Here is a 20,994-nt window from a genome sequence, read left to right as displayed (position 1 = left end):
AACTTGCTCATCCAATCTCCATTTTTTGCAAATGAGATCTTGTCAGAAAGTTGATTCTAAGCTCATCATGATAGTATAGTTTATTTTGACTTTTGATGGTGTTTGGTTTCTAGTTTATGAATTCAAATTCAGAGGTTCTATTTTGCACTTTGGGAGACATATCTTGAGACATTCTATTTTTGAGATTCTACTCCAGGCACATCCCATTCATTTTTTTATTTTGTATTCTGATGGATATCTTGGTTATTTTAGGTTTGGAGATTGATTTTGTTATTTCAGATGATTTTTCATGGGTTGTACTATCTATTGTATCAGTCTTATGTCTCTTTTGATCTTTGTTGACATTTTTTTGTAGTATTTCTATAAACACACTAAGATAAAGTGTCATTCTATTGCATTTCGGGATCTTGCATATCTTTGTGTTTTGTTGTACTCACACTACATTATAAAGTGCCTTATGGAGTCTCATGTTGGCCATATTCACCATCTTCATTTGTCAAGTGAATGTTCCTTCCATGGCATTAGCCTCGTGATGTGTCAATGACACATGTCATTATAGGTGTTTGTACTTCTTTTGCACTCTCGATGTTCTTGGTTCTTCTTTCTATAGATTCAGTTTCAATGTTCATGTCTTAGCTCACAACATTATAGGGGGGTTATTTTGGTTCTATTGCTTTCTTGGTTCAATGGAGTGAGCTATGTATTCAATATTTGATCCTATGTACTGGGCAATTTTAGTGGCTAGATACCTATGCATTTCGATGAGATTAATCATTTACCATATAAAAATTCTTGCATTCTTATTTTTGAAGGCCATGAAGATACCTTCCATCTTCGATTGATCAGCTCTTCAAAATTAGTCTTCTCTACCTGGTCATGTTCTATATAGTGAAGGTTCTTCAGATCAGCAATTTGGTAGTGTTTGCAGCTTCATGCTTCAGTGGTGTTCTTCGTGATCATCTTTTGTTCCTATCTTCTGGGACATTCCCTAGTTTGGAGGCTTCTTTAGTCCTTCACTAGTTCTTTTAGTATTATTTCCATCTCTTTTTGGAGTACGATTTTTCCCATGTGGTTTTCTCTATTTCTCCTCTTTTCAAAGATTTGGTTGTGCTTGCGTACCTCACCAGGCCTTGTTGTCGAGACCCAAATTTCCTTTCAATAGTAGTCTCTAGGTTTTTAGCTACTCCCTAAGTTTATCTTGTGGGTGGGGGTGGGGTGGGGGTGTTAGAGTAATAAAGTATTTTTTTATTAATTAAATCATATTGATTTAATTATTAAGTCACTTATTATCTCTAGTTTACTTTAGCTAAACTTTGGGCATATCATAATTAATTATTTTATTAACTATTATCATGCAACCTAGGTTAGTTTCTTGTTAGGATTTTGACCTCCTTTTACAAGGATTGATCTCTTTGTAATTTATTAATTTAGTTTTAATAATAGCAATCTTTTTTTCCTCATCGAGAATGTCTCATCTATGGATCTCACAATTCCAGCCTCCATAGTTTTTTGCTTCTCTCTTTCTGTGACAAGTGTTCACATGCAAGTGATTTTTGGGACCTATGAGGTTGACCTTTCATCAACTTCAACACTAAGTGTGCAAATTCTATTTTTTCATCTACTTCAATTTTTGTGTTGTTATTTGTGGTCCCTATTTTCTTGTTATTTTCATCTAGCGTAGCATGTTGTTCTATTTGGCATAATTTCCTATGCTTATGCGACATCTTGCATAGTTAGGAGCCAACTCTTAACACACATATGGACCTACCATTAAGTGTGCATGATTTTATGTTATCTTTTACTCAGATTTTGGTTTACTCTACCAAGAATTAAATTGGGCCTAAATTGTAATTAAATGCTTGACTGGCCCACTTGTGGCTTAGCTAGCTATAAGAAAAGCTTGGATAGATGTAGGAAGGTAGTATTCTTAGAGAATAGAAACTAAACATGCGAGTGTGAACTCCAGAATTAAAATTCTAAATTCAATATAAGGTCCCAATCTAGAAGACCTCATAGTCAAGCATGTTGTGGTTTCTTTATATGTGAAGTTAAATAATTACACCTATGAATATGTTGCATCTTACCTTGTGTTCACTATAGTTTCATTGATTTGTGTATAAGCTTTTGTGTGTGACTCTAAGTAGGGAGGTGGCAATAGGTTAAGTTGAGTTTATTCCATATGTTCATGACTTATCCCTTTCACCCTACATCATTTTTGAATATTTTGTGCTTTTCAACATTTAAGTCATCCCATTGAAAACCTGCCTCAACCATACTTATGTTTTATCTATACTCTTCTAACAAAAAACTCAATAGTTCAATCTCAAGGAAAAACTAAACCAAAAAAAACCCAAATCAAGCAATACATCCAGAGTTATAAACCTGCAACATACCATGACTACCCATTATTCCAAAAGGAACATTTTGGATTCCTTCCCACAAAAAGGATTATAATACTACAATTAAAAGCACCCATGTTTTTCCAATTTTTCATGCCAAAACCTCTACTCCTCAAGCATGGCAACATACTTCCTTCTTACATCCTACATTTCCACATACAACAGAGGAGCAGTCCCTGTAGAAGTAACAAATGGATCTTTAAAAGAAGAAGAAGAAGCCAAGGCAGTGAAAAATCCAGAGCGAGCTCCCAAGAATAAGAATCTATCTCACTCTCCTCTTGGCTTGCTTTTAGAGAATCAAAATTCTCCTAATCATTGTTGATTTTCTTTTCCAAGCCCAAAATGGGCTTCTTCTCACACAAAACCAAATCTCTATTCCATACACTTCTTTGATCTTCAATTAATGGGTGATCATAACCTGAAATGGGATTTTGCTCAAACAATATCAAATCCCTGTTCTAGTCATTTCTCTAAGCTTTATTGAATGGTTGATCAAGACCTTAAAAGGGTGTCTTCTCAAGAAATATAAAATCCCTATCATAATCTTTTTCCAAGATTTCAAAGACATACACAATGATCATTTAGTATCAAAATTTTATCAACCAATAGCACAATAAAGGATCAAATATGAGCATAAAATCTCAAAATTTTCCTCACCATAGGCTCCAATGCTACAACAAAAAATCTATTTCATTCTTTTTGGCACCGCCAAAACACATGCAATTGTATAGTCCAAAAGCCACTAAAATTTGGGTGTTTTGTCCATCAAATTCACCAGAACTTTCTTTTTTGGCTCCTATCAATTTTTCTAGTTGAAACTAAAAATATTCATGTACGAAAATGTGCCCAAAGGCTATGTGATCATAGATTAGGAAATAGAAAGCCTAAAGCTTCCTCTAATGCCCCTCCCATTCATTGGTTTTTTAACAGATGCCAAAACACTAGGTGGGAGGATTGTGCTACTATTGCACATATCTTAAATGAGTCATTAGCCATCAAAATAGCTATATGAAACTAAATATTTTGAGTTGAAAACTCTCTTCAAAATATATTGATCCTCTAGAAACCATATTACTTTCAAGCATTGTTGCCTAACGATATTAGTGGGTCCAAAATAATGCTTCCAAAGAAGACCTTTGGCTATCAAAGTAAATAAAAATATAGTTTAAAAAAATTGTTGAGTACTTGCAAGACTTGTGAGCACCCACCTAAAAAACTCTTGTTGAATAATCACAAGTAAAAACTAGTGCCAAGTTTTTAATATATATTAATGTAGGGTTTTTGTTATTATTTCCAAAATCTCATAAAGATGTGAAATGTGTTTTCTCAACTTGTCGACAACTAAGGTGTAGAGTCAGGAAGCATTGGATTTTCTTGCAAGCCTAAAGCATTGTAGTGCCTACCCCTAGTTTACATTTGTTCATTATTACCGAACTCTTTTTAGGCCAATTTATGCTTGATGATTAGTAGCATTATCTTTCATATTATCATATATTGTTTCATACTCAGTTGATTATATGATGAGACTACTTGGTACTAGATACTTCATGTATACATGATTATACTTTGATAATGGTTATTTACAGTGATTTCAATTATTTGATGATATTAGTTAGATGGATTATTTATATGTGTTTTCTATGGATACTTACCCCATACTGCATGCGTATGGTGTGTGTGTATGTTTTATTTATGTATGACGTATCTGATGCGGTTAAGAAAGAGAGTTGTAGTCACTTGCTAGTCGGGATCTACATGATGCACCACTTCCTACCATTGCCTATTTGGTTTAGAATATATGTGTTTGTACATGTGTGGATTTTATGCAAATTGTAGGTACTGGGTATCGACTTCCTTAAATTGCCAGGATGAATGTACCCTATTGCAATATCTCAATGATAAGAGGGGAGATAAATTCTTGAGTCCAAATCCTAACCTTTAAACCCATTTGTTCTAGAAAATTAGGACAAGTATATGTGATGATTACCCTTCTGAATTCATCGTATGACATAGATTCGTGGTTATAAACTTTGAGTTTGATCTTATATGTGGTATTTTATGATGGGTTTGCATATTTCCTCTTATAGGTCTTTGGTGATTCTTCTATTAATTAAGTCAAATTAAAAGATTAAATTAATGATTTAATTTAATGGAAAATTATTATGATATTTTCAGTATTTAATTATATTTAATTAATTAAGAAATTAATTAAATAAAAAGAATTAAATTTTAAAGAGGAAATTATAGTTCTAATTTGAGAGTGTAATAATATTTAATTAATTTAATAATAATATATTTAGGAAATCATTTTTAAATAAATGCTAAATAATATTATTACTTAAGTTAATAAATATTATATTAAAAATGCTTTGAAAATTATTAAGAGAGAGTAAGCAACTATTTAATAAAGTTTATTTTAATTAAATTGCATAAAGCTTATGCATGAGATTAAAATATACTTAATTAATTAAAAAGAGAAAGCAAATTAAATTGTTAAAGATATTTAAAATTGCATAAAATATGCATGAAGTTTCAAAAAAGATAATAAAGAGTTAAAAAGTTGTGATCAAGGAGTCCCCTCGGGTGATCTCACAATCAATGCCTCAAATTTTGGAGAGAACTCCTTATCAGCATTTGAGGGTCCATTTTCTAGGGACTGGAAATTTTGGAGAAGGGAATTTTCAAGGAGAAGGTTTTGAGAGATGAGATTTCTCTTACAATCTTTGGGTGTTCGTGAATCAGCATCAGAACCAGGTAGGTCCTCATGTTTATTCATCTAACGATTTATGTTTCTTCGAATTTCCTATCTTCTTCATGATTCTTGAATTGTTTTCCAAATCTCATTCATAATGAATCTTTCAATCTTCCATCTACATTTACTGGTACTCATATTATTTTCTCTGTATATGTGAGGCTTGAAATTATTGGAAACCCTTGTTCTGTATCTATGAAAGAGATTAGTTTTAAATCAAGAAGATTTGAAATGAAATGGAAATCTTAAATTAAAAATTTGATTGGTTTGCTGTATTTTTCCTATCAAAGTATGGGGGGGGGGGGGGTGCGTGGGGGCCTGTTATTCCTTTATATATATATATATATAATTTGGTGGGGAGGCGAGGCCATCAAACCCCCACCTCCCACCATACCCTTGCCACAGTAGCACAGGCTATCGGTGGCCATTAAGGGTTGCATGATAGCACAGGCTACCAACAGCCATTAAAGGTCGCACGACAAGCCTATTGTCATGAACAGCAAGTACGCTTGTTGTCATGGCAGTAGGGCAGCTACAGTAGCAGGCCTATGGCCATCCATTATCACAAATCTAACTTTTTTATATATAAAGGTTTTCTATAATATATATATATATATATATATTATTATTTTATTAATAACATTTATTATTAATTTTATTATTGAGAGTTTTATTAATTATTAATTTAAATTATCATTTAATATTAATTTCATTAAATATTTTTATTAATATTTATTAATTTAATAGATAATAAATGATTGTTAATATAGTTATTTTTATATAATTGTTAATTAATTTAGTTTAATTAATAATGGAAATTATTTAATGAAGTTCTAGATTTATTTTATTATTATTATTACTGATTTTAGTAAAATTGTAATTATTTTATTTGAAAATTAAATTATTATTTTAATAATTCAATAAATAATTACCTTTAAATTAATTTAGAATATTTGACTTATAATCGAATAAGGGTAATTGTGCATTTTATTCAAATATCAAAAATGGGTTAAACTGTAAGGGTAAACTATATATCTCACTTACTTGAAACATACATTGAAACAAATACTTAAACCTTACTATTAACTCAACTATGTATTTTCAAATCAAACCAAACTATGAAACCACACTATTCTCTATATGTTGTCTATGTTTTGGGTTTGGGTTGACTAGAGTGTTGATTGGTTATAGGATGTCTACCAAAGGCTTGGAAGTTTTGTGTTTGTGATATTATGATGAATTGATCTTGATCTTTTAAACTCAACCATGGTAATGTGTTTGGTATGCTCTATGATGAATTTGGTTATATTGCTTGTTTTGCTTTTAGTATCCTTGTGGGATAATGAGATGAATGTTATGACATATTTGACTTAACCTTTCTGAGTCTTCGATCAGTATTTTTGGGATGCTTTCCAATTTCTTGTGAAGAACTGATGGGTTATTGTGAATTATCTTTTGATGTTTCCCAATCACTTGTATAGGACTGAGGGAAAAACTATGATTCTTTATTTGTGATTTCATGAGCTTAGGGTAGGTTATCTATATGTAATGTTGGGAAGTGGCTTGCAATGAAGGCTAGGGCCCAAAGTGACTATCAAGGTAACCCATTGTAATTTGTTCAATAAGTGAAAACACTACACTAAAGGGGAATAAAATGAACCTAATAAGAATCTTTGTATGTTCTCACCCATGCCTTGAGTGCTAGTACAGACTAGGATGGGAGTGGAGAGAACACTTGATTGCAACCATGCATCGTTAGTATGCCTTGTCAATACAAAAGGATACTAGTGCCACATAGAGTCACTAGGGGGCTGGGGTCAAGTTAGACTACCAAGGTAACTCTAGCATTGATTCATGTGATGACACTTGCCTGCTTGCATAGTAGATTCCCTACATGTCTTCGTTTGCCTCTAGGTCTAGATGTCGATTTATCTTGAAACCTTTGAGTTAGATTACTTTGAGGGTTTCCTTGACTTAGATATTACTTTTGATTTTGGGATTGATATCCTATTTGGGACTTGATACTATCTCCTCAGCATAATGGGAGTGAGCCTTTTTAGGTTACCATGCAGTCGGGTGGTAGTGCTTTTTACTCTTACCTTTGAGATCCATTCGTTGATGTTGTGGCTGGAGTTCCTTGTCTGCATTTTGTTTCATTCTATCTTTGTATATTATGATGGATGATTATAGCTTTATGATGGATGATTATATCTTTATGATGGATGATTTCACTTATTTTATTGTATCTTGTTTCATGGATCCGAAAGGGATGATGTAATATATTTTATAAATGTATATTCTTTCAGCCTTTCATACTCTGTGACATGTATAGTAGATGATTGTGCATTCCAAATTTTATTGCCAAGTGGCATTCGAAACAAATGTATATTATTTAAATGGATTGGACTTGTAATTATTCTTTCACGAGGATGTGTTATTTATTAGACTTAATATTAATTAAAATTTAAATGTGACTCAACATCTTGGGATCCTTAAGGAATGTAATATTTTATGTTTGCTTATGTATGATTGTATGTTATTGCTTCCACTACATTATGATTGTTGTACATGTTGTTCTTTAAAAAAAATGTTTGACAAACTTAGTAAAACTTTAGGTTAATTCTTTTGGATCCCTTGGTGAGGCATTACAATATTTTTCAATGGATTTGACTATCTTCCAAATAAAATGCACCTTTGACCACAATTGAAAAAATTGAAAACACAACAGATTTTCTTGAAATTTTCAGCATTTGTTCTTCATGATCTGTATGTTTTGTAATAAAAAAACAACAAAATTGAGAAAAAATCACTATCTTTTCAAAGATCTAAGGATTTTGTTTTATTGACTTTTGGTGCATTATGTCTTGAACATAGACGATACCTTTTTCAATAAAGTTGATATTGTTGTGCTTTATTTGCTTCCATGTTTCACATACATCTCTATCAAGCTAGCTAATAAACACATGCACTTTTGTCTGCTAGTTTTCTTCTTGCCCTTCTATCATAGCTATGAAAAAGATGATTTACAAAAAGAGTATTTATTTCTACCCCAAAAGCTTCCATTAGAAGTAATAAATTAAACAAACTCTACTTGATATATTTTTTCTATATAAGTCTTTTCTTTTATTTATTTAAAATATCTACATTTTTAAAACTTTGGTAGGAAGTTACTTAAGGTTGCATACAAATTTATTTGCAAAAAATATTTTATTAGATTTATAGTTAATGTCAATATAATCAATAATTTCTTTAGACCGAAAATAGGTAAAGATAAAAAAAATTGTATATTTTTTCCCTATTTTCTATTTATTTATTTTTTTAGTTTTTTTCTATACTATTTTCAATAGATATCATCCTAACCAAAGTTTAAAATAGGTGTAAAATATAAATAATATTTTAATATTTAAACATTTAAAAAGTATTTTACAATTTTAAATTAATGAAATATTATACATCAAATACAAATTTCATGTTAACTTAAAATGGAAATAAAAATAAAATGTAAATGTAAAATTATCAAATTTGATATAAATAAATTGTAATAGAATCTAAAGCTAAATATAATCAAATAAAATTGGGATGAAAATATGAAATTAATCAAAGATAGTGGTAAATTATTGAATGTATTTTAGGTTAGTTTACAATGTTAAATGTTATTGTACTTGCACTAACCATGTTATCAATTTTGCAGACATCACATTTGGACAACAAAAACGTATGCTATGTATTGCATTCAACAAAAGAACCATGTATATTATATAGAACCTTTTGCTATTATATACATCTTTTTTGCAATCAAATGTATATATCTATTGTCATATGAAAATGACGAATGTAGACTAGACTAACTTTCAAAACTCGACCAAAGTTGGTCCTTATATGTAGCATTTTGCTTTGCCATTTGGTCCATGTTACTTGTCATGAAACTTCAAATTTTGGATGTTCTTCTTGTTTGATGTTTTCAAGACTTAGTCAATGTATATTACACCAAAAAAATTTAACATATTGTTGCATATTGTTCTTTATTTTAGGCACTTCCAAAAGTTCCTTTACAAATTGAAAAACCTTTACCTATATTTGTTGTTTGTTAAACATAATGATTTGTAGCTTAGTCCATGTTTATTACATGGAATTTTATTAATTGTTATATATTGTTCTTTATTTGAGGCATTTCTAAAAGCTTCCTTTCAAATTGAAATTCCTTTGTTTGTATTTATTGTTCACAATGATCTTTGTATTTGTTGTTTGTTACCATTTTTTATCATTGTGCAAAAATGGGTAGAAATGTTAACCAGCCTCTTTTCATCTAGGGTGACCTAGCCATAATCCACATTCTTATATTTGGTTCATTAAATGTCATGCATGCATGGGAGGGATACATAAAAGGACCAATCATGTTTTATCTCCTACATCCCTAAGTTTACTAACCCTTTGATTTCACATGTTGTATGCTTATCATCAAACGTTGCTCAACATTTAAGTTGCGATCTTGTGATAGATCCATGTTCGCATTATTGTGAGTGGTTATGGCTTAATCTTCAAAGTAGTAGAGACAATGCAATGTAGTCATTCAAAATGATTAAATCCATGTTTGTGTAGTCACAAGAAGTTAGCTCTGACCCTGGGTTTGGATGGCGATGTCACGAAAGCCTCTGTTCATACAGTTGCAAGTGGTTAGCTCTGACCCTGGGTTTAGATCATGAAGGCACGAAAGCTTATGTTGCTTAGTCGCAAGATTAAATGCTAAGTCCAAGAGATAATTTGCGAAGCAAAAAAAAATTCTTTGATTGTGAAGTCGCACAGAGTTAAGGAAATCCCATGGTTAAGGTTACAAACATGCAATTCTTCATATTCGCATAGCTGCAAGGGGTTAAGACTCACCTAGAGTTAAGCTTGTGAAGTAGTGGAGAAGAGACACATGTCCTGGTTGACTTAGAGGGTGCAGCCAGAGAAAAGGAATGACAAATAATATGCAGCCATGTTGCACATCTTTAGGATGAGGCGAAGAATCAACAAAAGTGGTAGGGTCACTTTTTGAATGAGTTGCATAAGGTCATCGATAAAAGAAAATATGATTAATTCAACATTTCTATATGATGGAGCAATCAAAGAATAAGTTGTGATGGTGCAATCTTTTCTAGCCTATCGTAGCTTCGTGTTGTCATCGGGTCGCAAGGTGAGCTAGTTTCAAGTTATCAAAGGATTATTGATCGAATGCATTCATTTGATAACAATTAGCTGAAAAGAAAGGGTTGCGATCTTATGATGTCTTCTATGTCATGAGATCACAAGATGAAAGAAGTAGGTTGAAGATGCTATGATAGGTTTTGAAGTTTCGATGCTATGAAGGTAAGATGATACATCAAGTGACTTGTTCGTAAGATCAAGAAGCTTGAACAAATGAGTTACGATGTTATGATTTACCATATGATTGCCACGATAAAAGATGAAGGGTACGATCTTACACTAAGTCATAAGATCATCATTTCATGACATCATAAGTATGGTTTAATGAAGCTAAGATGGATATTGTGAGATCACAGGAGAATGGATTTCATGCTACGTTGCTACACCTTGTCATATGGTCATATGTTCGTGTGATCATGCAATCATGGGATCATAAGTGTATGGTGGCCATGAAAAGTTGAAGCATCGAGGCTACGACAAATAGTTTGTCATCAGATCTAATGAAGGAAGAAAGAGGGTTGTGATCTTACGATGTCGTTTAGATGATACGATTGTCGTATGATCGTTTGGTCGTGACATCGTAGGGTTTGTCTTGATCGGAGTATCGTAAAGCCAAAATAAAAGAGGCCTGATGGCACGACAGATGTAGGATCATGAAGACCAAGTGCAGGAGCTAAGATGTTACGAAGAAAATGGAACTTGAGATGCTATGACAGCCGTGATTGTCAGATCGTGAAGGGAAATGATGAAGTCTCCAAAGACACAAAAAATGGGATATCGTCTGGTTGTATGATTGTGAGATCGTGCAGTCGTAAGATCGTAAGTAAGAATGATATGTAATGAATGTATCACAATCTTATGACAAAGGGAGTATCGTGAGATGGTAGATTTTCTTCAACAAGGGTGCAAAGGTACGAAGTAAAGAACAATCATAAGATTGTGAGAAGGTTAAACAAAGTTTGTGATGTTACGATGAAGCCAAAGACTTCTAACACCCTAATGTTCTAACACTACGATTGTGCCTTGTTGTCAGATCAAGAGGGTAAAAATTTTAGGTCCCGTGTTGTGAAGTCCAGTTTTTCAAGAGATCATAAAGACCAAATGTTGAGGCTGCGATGTCACGATAAAGGCTAAAACTTTTGATCTTTCGAGGTGTCAAAGTTACGACTATGTTTTCTCATGAGATCATCAGGGTTAAGCACCAAGCTGCTGAAGCTACGAAGATGCTTTGCTAAGCCATGATTGTAAGATCGTAGGCAGTCAAAAGGAAGATAACATGCTACGTCAGTGAAGGAAAATGACAATCGTAAGATCGTAAGCAACCAACAAGGATGACAAGTCCTAATGTCATGATACATGGTATGTTGTAAGATCTTAGGGCAAAAAGCTTAAGAGTAAGATGGTATGCTAATCGTAAGATCACGTGACATCGTAAGGTTAGTCTCAATTGTAGGGTCATAAAGCTAGAACAAGAAAAGTTTGATGGTGTGATAAAGACATGTCAGATCGTGAAAGGAAATGAGGAAGCCTCTGAGGCCACGACAAAGAGGGTATCGCAACATTGTGTGATTGTAGGATCAGGATAATCATGAGATCGTAAATAACATAATGTGAAGATAAGATCTTACGACAAAGGGTGGTCGCGACATCGTTGAGTCTCAGCAAGCCTTCTAAAGCTATGACAAACTAAGTGATTGTAAGATCTTAAAGCTAAAATAGAGGGGGCCCGATGGCATGCCAAAGACAAAATATAAAGCTTCTGATGCTACAAAGTCAGAGGGTGTAGCTATTGTCGAGTGATCGTGAGAGATGAAAAGTGAATCTACGATGTTATGGAAGCCTTTATTGTGACATCGTAGAAGTCTGAAGGTTGACTGTTGAAGCTACACCAATAGTTAGATAGTTGCAATCGTGAGATCATAGGAAAGTAAAGGATATGTTTTGATGCCACGATACATAGTTGTCATATGGTCGTAGAGCTATTTTCATGAGCTCGTGATGCTGTGATATAAGGAAAGTTTTTGATGACCATAAGATCGTGAAGCTGGGGTTCTCATGGTAAGATGTTACGAAGGGCCTTTCCTTTCTAGTGTGTCGTAAGGTTGTAGTATCAAGAGGTTGAGAGTCAAAGTTTAAAGTTGATTTTTTCAACTATTATATGACCTCGTTGGATAGACGGTTATGAAATCAACCAAAGGTGGTGGAGAATGATAGGTTCAGGTTGCAAAGCTAGAATAGAGAAATAGAGATCCAATCCTAGATAAAGCAAGGCCGAGGGATCAAGACGAAGAATTAGATATTTTAAACAACTCAAGATAAGAAATGAACATGGTATGAGTAGTTGAAGATGCCATGGTTCTATTAGTTGATACTATTAGAAGAATTTCATGATTAAAGGGAGTGGAAGGAATAGAATTAGTTAAAGCTTGCCTACAACAATTATCACCTAGTGAATCTCATGAACCTCTCGAGTTTTTTACTAGAATATAGAGAATGTAAAAAGGTAGTTTTTTGGAAAAATTGGTATTTTTTCCAATAATTTGTTGACATGTGCCCCTCCCATCTAAAGCTTGTTGCAATCCTTCTTTTTATAAGGATTTCCAAAATGTGGAAAAGGGGCTAGTTGGTTGAATTCTTGGAGTTTCTGTGTAGAATTGATGTTATCATGATCTCTTTTAAGTCCATAGCTTTTCTTGCATTTTTTCTTACAATCAGTCTGAAGGAAGGTTGTGGAACTACCTTTGAAATCTAAATAAAGGAATAGTTTAGAAGTCCTTATTGTGTCTCTGCTACTTAAATTACTGATATGATATAACTTTTGTAATCTATTTTGAATCCTTGAACCTATGTCTTAGTTTTATTTGCAAGGAGAGTTTTGGATGTGTTCATGCAGATCATAAGTCATGAATCTGTGCTTTATCTCAAATAGTTAAACTGTGAATGTTAGCATTCCCCTTAACCCCTTGTCTGAAGTGCTTTCCTTCTTATGAAATACTTATGTATGGGTTCCCAGTGATCAATATTGTGCTTATTTTAGCTATTCAAAAGCATCTCATTGTGTTATTCCAACAATATCCTCATATTAATGTTTGGTGCATCACCCCTTTTACTTTCAGCATTTAATTTCAAGCAATACTTCTATCCCTTTTTCCCCTCAAGTTTAATTTCAATTTGAAGAAGTCAATAGGTGAACATCATAAGGAACTGGCCTATAACCCAAATATTCACTCCTAACCTTGGTACACCCAATACCCAAGAGTGTTTCCATGTTACTCAAAGTTGACTGAGTTAGAATCCAGTCTAGGCGCAACTTCTAGAGATAACATTGTTCACAATGATCTTTTTCCTAATTAGGAATGTTGCATATTACATAGAATTTTATTAATATATGTGTTGTTTATTATTTTTAATTTGAAGCATTTCTAAAAGCTTCTTTCTAGATTTGTTGTTCATATCTTTGCCTAATTACAAATGTTGTTGTAGGCAATAGAATCTATAAATGTTTTCCTCCCAAATCATTATTTGACAACTAGATATACTGATTTTGAAACAAGCTTTAGTTAGTTTGAATCTGTATTTCATTATTTGATTAGTTAATGTATATTACATAGACTCTTACTAAACTATTAATGCACACAAATCTGCTTTAAATACATCTCAACCTCCTCCATCTTGCCCATTTCTCACTTAAGACCAACCTCTTCCTCCCTCCCTTCAGAGCAAAACAATCACTAAGCATGTCGCAAGAACTGTGACGCATCGCATCTCTTATTAGTAACAAATGTATTTAATGATTCTGACAATGCTTTCCTCCCAAATCATTATTTGACAACTAGATATAATGATTCTGAAACAAGCTTTAATTAGTCCAAATTTGTATTTCATTATTTGATTAGTTAATGTATATTACATAGACTCTTACTAAACTATTAATGCACACAAATATGCTTTAAATACATCTCAACCTCCTACATCTTGCCCATTTCTCACTTAAGACCAGCCTCTTCCTCCCTCCCTTTAGCGTGAAACAATCACTAAACATGTCACAAGAACTGTGACGCATCGCATCTCTTAAATACTAAAAATAATGGTCATTATGTCCATTTAAGGTATATTAGATTTTTGCCTAAGTGTGAAGTCATTCTTAGCAAGTGTTCCTAGGTTTGGAAGGAGACGAGAGGTTTAGGGAAAATTGTAGAGATGGGAGGCGACCTGATGCAAATTGAGCCATCCATGATAGAGGAGAGTGCTAGGAAGCCATTAGTATGGTATATGCTAAAGGAAGGTGGCTTCATTCCATTTATGGAGGCACTAAATGGGCATGATGAAGATTGTTCTTTGTAGTTTGTCAATTCCTAGGAGGACCATAGAGTTACGATAAATAGTATCTCTTTCCACATCTCTGAGGAAGTCATCTCCCTGGTGACGGGTTTGGCTATGAAGGGAAGAAAATGGCAAAATGTGACTAGGGTGGTCGACGAAGCGAGTCTACAATGCCTCTTTTTGGAGGGTGAGGAACCAATTTGGCATAGAGGTGGTTTTATGTGGGAGAAGTTCCCTGAGCCATGGAACGAGGTCTGTTTGACATTGATGAAGTACTTAACCTTGGAAGGGAGGTATGGTGTCTGTTATTACTACCACTTTGCTCTCCTAAACCATTTTTGCCACCATGATGTTATTTCAATTCCATTTTTTCTGTTGCATGATTTAGTGGACTCGATTACTGATGTTAAGGAAAAAATGAGAAAGGGTGTCAATTTTACCATTTTACACCAAGGGTTAATGTTCCGACTGTATCAATTCCACCTGGCCCTAGTCCCTCCTAGGATTGTGGAGATTGATATTCTTGCCCATCCTAACCCCGGACCCCAACTGGTTTCCCTTAGGATCATGGGCCCCAGTGCCCCTACCCCACAACCTTTGCCTAGTGGGTCCCCTATTTATTTGAAGCCCACCCCCCCCGCAAAGAAAGGGAGAGAGAAGGAACCAGAGGAGTCAGAGGAAGAAGGGAGTGGGGAAGGAGGAGGTCAGAGAGGTTAGCTAAGTCCAATGCTAAGAGGAAGCTAAAAGCTGGGGCCTTGTAAGAGGAGGATTTGGATTCAGATGATACAGGTTGTCCCAAAAGAAGGATGAAGGAGAAGGCACCGAATTTCAGGGAGGGGAGAATGGAGGAGGAGGAGGTTTCGAATTCATCACGGTCTAGTTCAAGAGGTGGGATGAGGGAGAACAATGAGGTGTCACATGTTTCGACCATCATTGGGTTGGGGTGTGTGGATTTAACCCGGGACCAATTCCCTGATATGATGGATAGTGTGCCCTCCCCCAAAACGATTTCCTCCACTATTAAGGTTCCTCCCAAGGATATTGCTAACCCCTTGAATGTGCAGGATGTCACTTTGGTGCAGGCAGATGGTGGTTTGGGCGACATGCAGGAGGGTAATATGGACACCAAGAAGACGACTAGCGATGAGGTGTGGCAAAGAATTCATGCACTGGAAGAAAGGATGCGTCTTTTGACAAAGTTTATTGTTAAAGTGACACATGCTGCTGCCACTACTCTTCACTTGCTAGAAGATATAGAGGGAGACTTGCCGAAGGAGAATTCCAAATTATTGTTTGACTTCCTTGCAGAAAATTTGGCAAATATCCTCCTAGGGAGGAAAGAGGCCAAGAAGCCTTAATGGCTCCCTCCTCCTGTTTTTTAATGTTGTTTATCTATTGGTTTTTGGATTTGGCCGGGTTTAAGGCTGTTGTGCCTTTGTTCATTTATTTACGCAACTTTTCTAGACTTAATACAGGGAATGTTAGGCCTGTTGATACTCTTTTAGTTATGTTTTAGAACTATATGTTTTTGTTTTTTAAGTGGTAGGGGGTTGTTTTGGTTGTTGGTAATCTGTTGGTAGTCAACTAGTTTAACTATTTATGGGCCAACCCCCTAAATTTTGACTGCTTTTAAATTTTAAAAAAAATGTACTTAATGTAATCAATTTATATTTACTATAGTTTTCTAAATATTAGATTAATATAACAAGAATGCCACTATACTGAAAATTAAATTAATATGCAAAATCACTAATTTAATATAGAAAATCAAACTAGTCGATAAACCATTTTGATATGCAAATTTATATTTTAGTATAGACATAATAAAGAAAAATAGTACCCTATTGTATGAAGAAAAGTCCTATCCCCGTGACTCTTACACAACCTCCTGTAGTGAAGTCCTCATTGTATTGTATAGCTTTGAACTTAAATAGTGCATACATAATTCTCACGTTCCAAAACATTGCTCTTAAAGATTTTGCATACGGAAAAGAAATCTCGTTACGGATGACCAAAACAAGGAGCCGCCTATGACTGATAATGAAATTGAAAACAAGCAGAAGACGAAGCTCCACTCATTAAAATAAAAATAAAATAATATTCAATTAAAAAACAACGTCGTCAGAGCTCTGAATTACAATCCGACACAGAGTCTTAGGAAGCATGTGCGAACATATTAAAAAAATACATATGAGTGAGGCCGCTGTAGGTCTCATGAACATTTCGAGGTATGCGCTGGCGCTGCTGAAATGTCAGCAGCTGCTCCCTCCATGTGACTCTGCGCTGGACCACACAAACCGCCTATATATAATCCCCCCAGGCCTACACAAATCCTTAACTAACCTAAGTGAAAGCTATGGAGACGTCGCGAGCTCGAGTCTTCTTGAGTCACCTTCTTCCCGCATTGAAGAATGTGACGAGAAGATCTGGAGGTTTCTGCAGAGAGAAGAGGAAAGAAGCCATTCGCATGGCGGCAGACATTAGTCTCGCTCAGACGGCCATCGAAATGAGAGGCTCCGAGTGGAGTCGAGCCCTGAACCTCCGCCTTCACAGGAAAATCATGAAGCAGGCCTTGAAATCCATCAGATCCAGAGCAAAGCCGGTGAAAAAGCATGGCGTTATGGCTATTGCGCGTCGGCTTAGGGTTCTTAAACTGGACGGTAGAAATGTAAGTGAAGTTGAGAGAAAGGTTAGGGCTTTGCAGAGGCTTGTTCCTGGTGGAAGGGAGATGAAGAATATGGATCTTCTTTTCCAGGAGACGGCGGATTATATTGTGAATCTTCAAATGCAAGTTCATGCTATGCAAGCCCTAGCGGATTTTTGTCCCCCGGAGTTTACAGATCGGTGTGTGGATGGAGAGTTTCATAGATCGAGTAGTGCTCTTCAGCTGTGGATAGATCCGGCCAGCAACTAGCTTAAATTTGTCTTTGGAATGATCTGTTGTATATAGGAAGGCAAGATAGAGTTTGTATTTTCTCTCCGTCTGGTGAATCTGACCCGGCTTTCCTTGTAGGCTAATTTAGCTGTACATTTTTTGGTTTCTTTTTGGGGAAGTCCCTGTCAAAGGGCAAAAACGTTCCTTACAATCGATGAATGCTGCTTCGCTTATTTTGGGCGCTTGTATTCCTTGTATTAATCTGATTGTGTTTGCAGGCTACCATAGCTATCAGTGTTCAGTATAACATGCACATACCTACCTTTGCAGTTATGAAGTGCTTAAAAGTTGTACCGTCTTTGTCCTCAATAAAATATGTAGTGTTGACATTTGTTGTATATATTTAACATCATTTGTCAGATTTGTGTGTTTTTAAGGATAATATGCATCTTTTGCTTTGGACTGATTAAACATATTTTTCATGTGCGTTGGTATTTAAGTAATACCCAATGCATTGAATTATGTGAATGAATGCTTTAAGTTAAACAACTCATGGGAGCTAAATAGCCTTATGGGATCTGGTCAGCTGAAAAGAGCAAAAAGAGTTTAAAACAGAACGCCATACCAAGTATATCTCTTTTTTAATTTTCATGGATAATTATAGCATAAGGTGACTTAGTAATGGATGACCTTTTAAAAGTCAGTCACAAGTTCAAAACTATAGTGGGTAAGGCATGTTTTCTTTCTTTTAGTTTAGGTGTCTCTTTCAAAGAGTATAAGGTAGTCCTATTTTACTGTTGGTGTTATATGTAGATTTAGATTATATGTAGATTTAGAAAAAGTGGCTGGCATTGTTGATCCTTTTCTTTAACTTTGAAACTTTGCTTTAACTTGGAAACTTTGTTGTGTACTTTGAAAAGTTCTCTATCTTATTTTTTCTCTAACTTGAAAATTTTGTTGTGTACTTTGATGGAAATATTTGCAACCCTATTTATCTTTACTTCTTCAAACAATTTAAAATGTCCATGTTGAGACTATCAATATAATTGATATTAGTGATCCTTTTGAGTTAAACACTTAATGACATAATGTAATTTTATTGTGTATCTTGTTTGCAATGACAACATCTTTTGTCTAATCACTCTTCTTTAGGTTTTTTTTTTTGTTTTCATGTCATGGTTAAAGTATTTTAGTAAGTGTGAGATATCATTCTAATAAATACAAGATATGATGAGCTGATTGTAGTTTCCATATTAAGACTTCTTTGGAAGGCCCAAAACTTCATCTCTATGAAAAATGCCTAGAAGATTGGTATGTGTACCATTCATTCTCATGGTTGGTAGATTATGTCATTGACAATGAAATCTACATCAGGATATGTTTTCTTACCACCTTTCTTGGCTTTGTCTAGATAAATTTCTTCAACAACTTTTATACCTATCTCTCCCTATTTGTCCTATTCGTTCTCCTCTGTACTGACCTCTATGTCTTTCACCTCTATGGTCATTCATTATCATGTGTGACAGGTTCTTGTGAACAACTACTCATGAAACATAGGTTAGGTTAATAAGTTTGATTCAAAAACTACAAAATCGTATCTCAAGAAATTATCTCTCATTCTCACAAGAGATGAGTTCTTCATAACCACTACTCATAAAATGTAGCTCAAAGAGTTAGATTCAAAACCTATATAATTAAATTACGATAACAATATCATATATTTTAGATTCGCATTAAAACATTGGAATGCAGACTCAAAACCTATATAGTTAAATTATGATAAAAATATCATACATTCTAGATTTACTTTAAAACATTGGAATGTACACAATGCTTGATTAGTGGGTTGACAAACACACAAGTAGACCATCTTTTATAATTAGATCAACACACACTAACTACATCATCTTCGATCATTGAATTAACAAGCACATACTTTTTAGTTGAGAGGTGCGTAGAAGTTCTAATATCTTGTCAATAAAATCATGTAATGTTAAAATTTGTATAACATTACTTACTCTCTCTCTCTCTCTCTCTCTCTCTCTCTCTCTCTCTCTCTCTCTCTCTCTCTCTATATATATATATATATATATAAAAGGTATAGTGTGATGAATCTTCTCTTCTTAAGTGAGCTAACTAAGCACATTTTTGGTGCGATTTGATATTATGTTTGTTAGAAATAGGGGATACTAAGAGGGGGGTGGGGATGAATTAGTATTCCACAAACTACTTTTTGCCTAATAGTAAAATGATAAATAATAACAAGTTTATAATAAGGAAACTCATTACATCATATTTTGTTAACTAGGGAAACCATGGCCAAGGGAAAACTCTAGTGGGGATAATACCTAAAAAATGATCCACTAATCAAAAGTACCTTGTAAAATATGTTGACCTTGTTAGGAGTCTACTACATGCATGTAGTGTATTTGTTCATGTGTAACGCCCCGCTTGGGAACCCAAGAGAAATAAACCTAACATGTTACAATGTTTACTGAACTTTTTTTTTTTTTTTAAAACAACATCAAGATAACATTAATGCGGAAGCAATAAGAACATACACATCAAATACACATATGCAAATACAGATATAGTTTCAATTCCTCAAGAGTTCCTTTACGTTGAGTCACATTTAATAATTTTAAATTAATTAGTTTAAGTTCCAAGTACAATGTCTCAAGATCATAAAGAAATAACAGATACATAATCGCATAAGCAAAGCATAAGTATAACTAATACAATGAAAGTACATCCAATAAATAACATCCACTGCACATGTCACAGGGTATGTGAGAATAGATACAATACTTCATGATACATGATAACGTATATACATCATCTGAAAAGAAGTCTCTAAGATAAGAAATAAGAATGATAAAGGTACATCTTCTGCAACGAACATCCAATAGCTAGCAATGTGAGGGGAACCCAAATGGTAAGAAGGCACTACCTCCCAACCGCGTGGTTACCTAGTCAGGCTTCCACTCCCACCGTACAGGGAAGATAATGAACGATCCACATACGGCTATCAAACATAAAACATTCCTAGGCAAGGTACCCCTAATAGCCAAAACTACCTCAAAGGTAACACATGCTACTCAAGAAGATAAAATAATCCAAAGAAAGAACACTCAATCCAATATCGACACCACATAACCAAACATCATTCACAAACCAAGTATAAACCAAATACCAAGATCACAAGATAAAGTCAACAAAAGATAATCACCTCAAGTCAAAAAACACATATCAAGAGTACATCATCCATGAATCACCAATCATCCTCAATGAAAGTAATAACCACAATAAACACAATCAATAATAAGTACACCACCAGAGGTACACAAATCTACAGAGGAGACTCAGGCTACATACTAGGGAGTGTTATCACATGGCTGCTTGAGTTACCCCGGACCGATCTCTAAATAGACCCCGGACCCTCAAGCGTTGAGTTACCC

At 34.3% G+C, this 20,994-nt stretch overlaps 1 protein-coding gene across 1 annotated transcript; it reads left to right on the top strand.

Annotated features, from left to right (window-relative positions):
• Positions 1 to 16,964: 16,964 nt before the first annotated feature.
• Positions 16,965 to 17,936, top strand: LOC149553035 (transcription factor bHLH148-like). Its single transcript, XM_089789830.1, has one exon. The coding sequence runs from the start codon at positions 17,018 to 17,020 to the stop codon at positions 17,573 to 17,575; it is 558 nt and encodes a 185-aa protein (XP_089645956.1). The 5' UTR covers positions 16,965 to 17,017; the 3' UTR covers positions 17,576 to 17,936.
• Positions 17,937 to 20,994: the final 3,058 nt, after the last annotated feature.

Source organism: Cupressus sempervirens, chromosome 6 (assembly GCF_028749045.1).
Source record: "Cupressus sempervirens isolate cs-2001-9-10 chromosome 6, ASM2874904v1, whole genome shotgun sequence".
NCBI classification, from domain to species: Eukaryota; Viridiplantae; Streptophyta; class Pinopsida; order Cupressales; family Cupressaceae; genus Cupressus; species Cupressus sempervirens.
The sequence above is the reverse complement of the archived record's forward strand: the minus strand, read 5'-3'. Positions and strand labels throughout refer to the sequence as shown.

Coding starts and splice junctions, on each gene's coding strand:
- LOC149553035 (XM_089789830.1), top strand. CDS start 17,018: ATGGAGACGTCGCGAGCTCGAGTCTTCTTGAGTCACCTTCTTCCCGCA.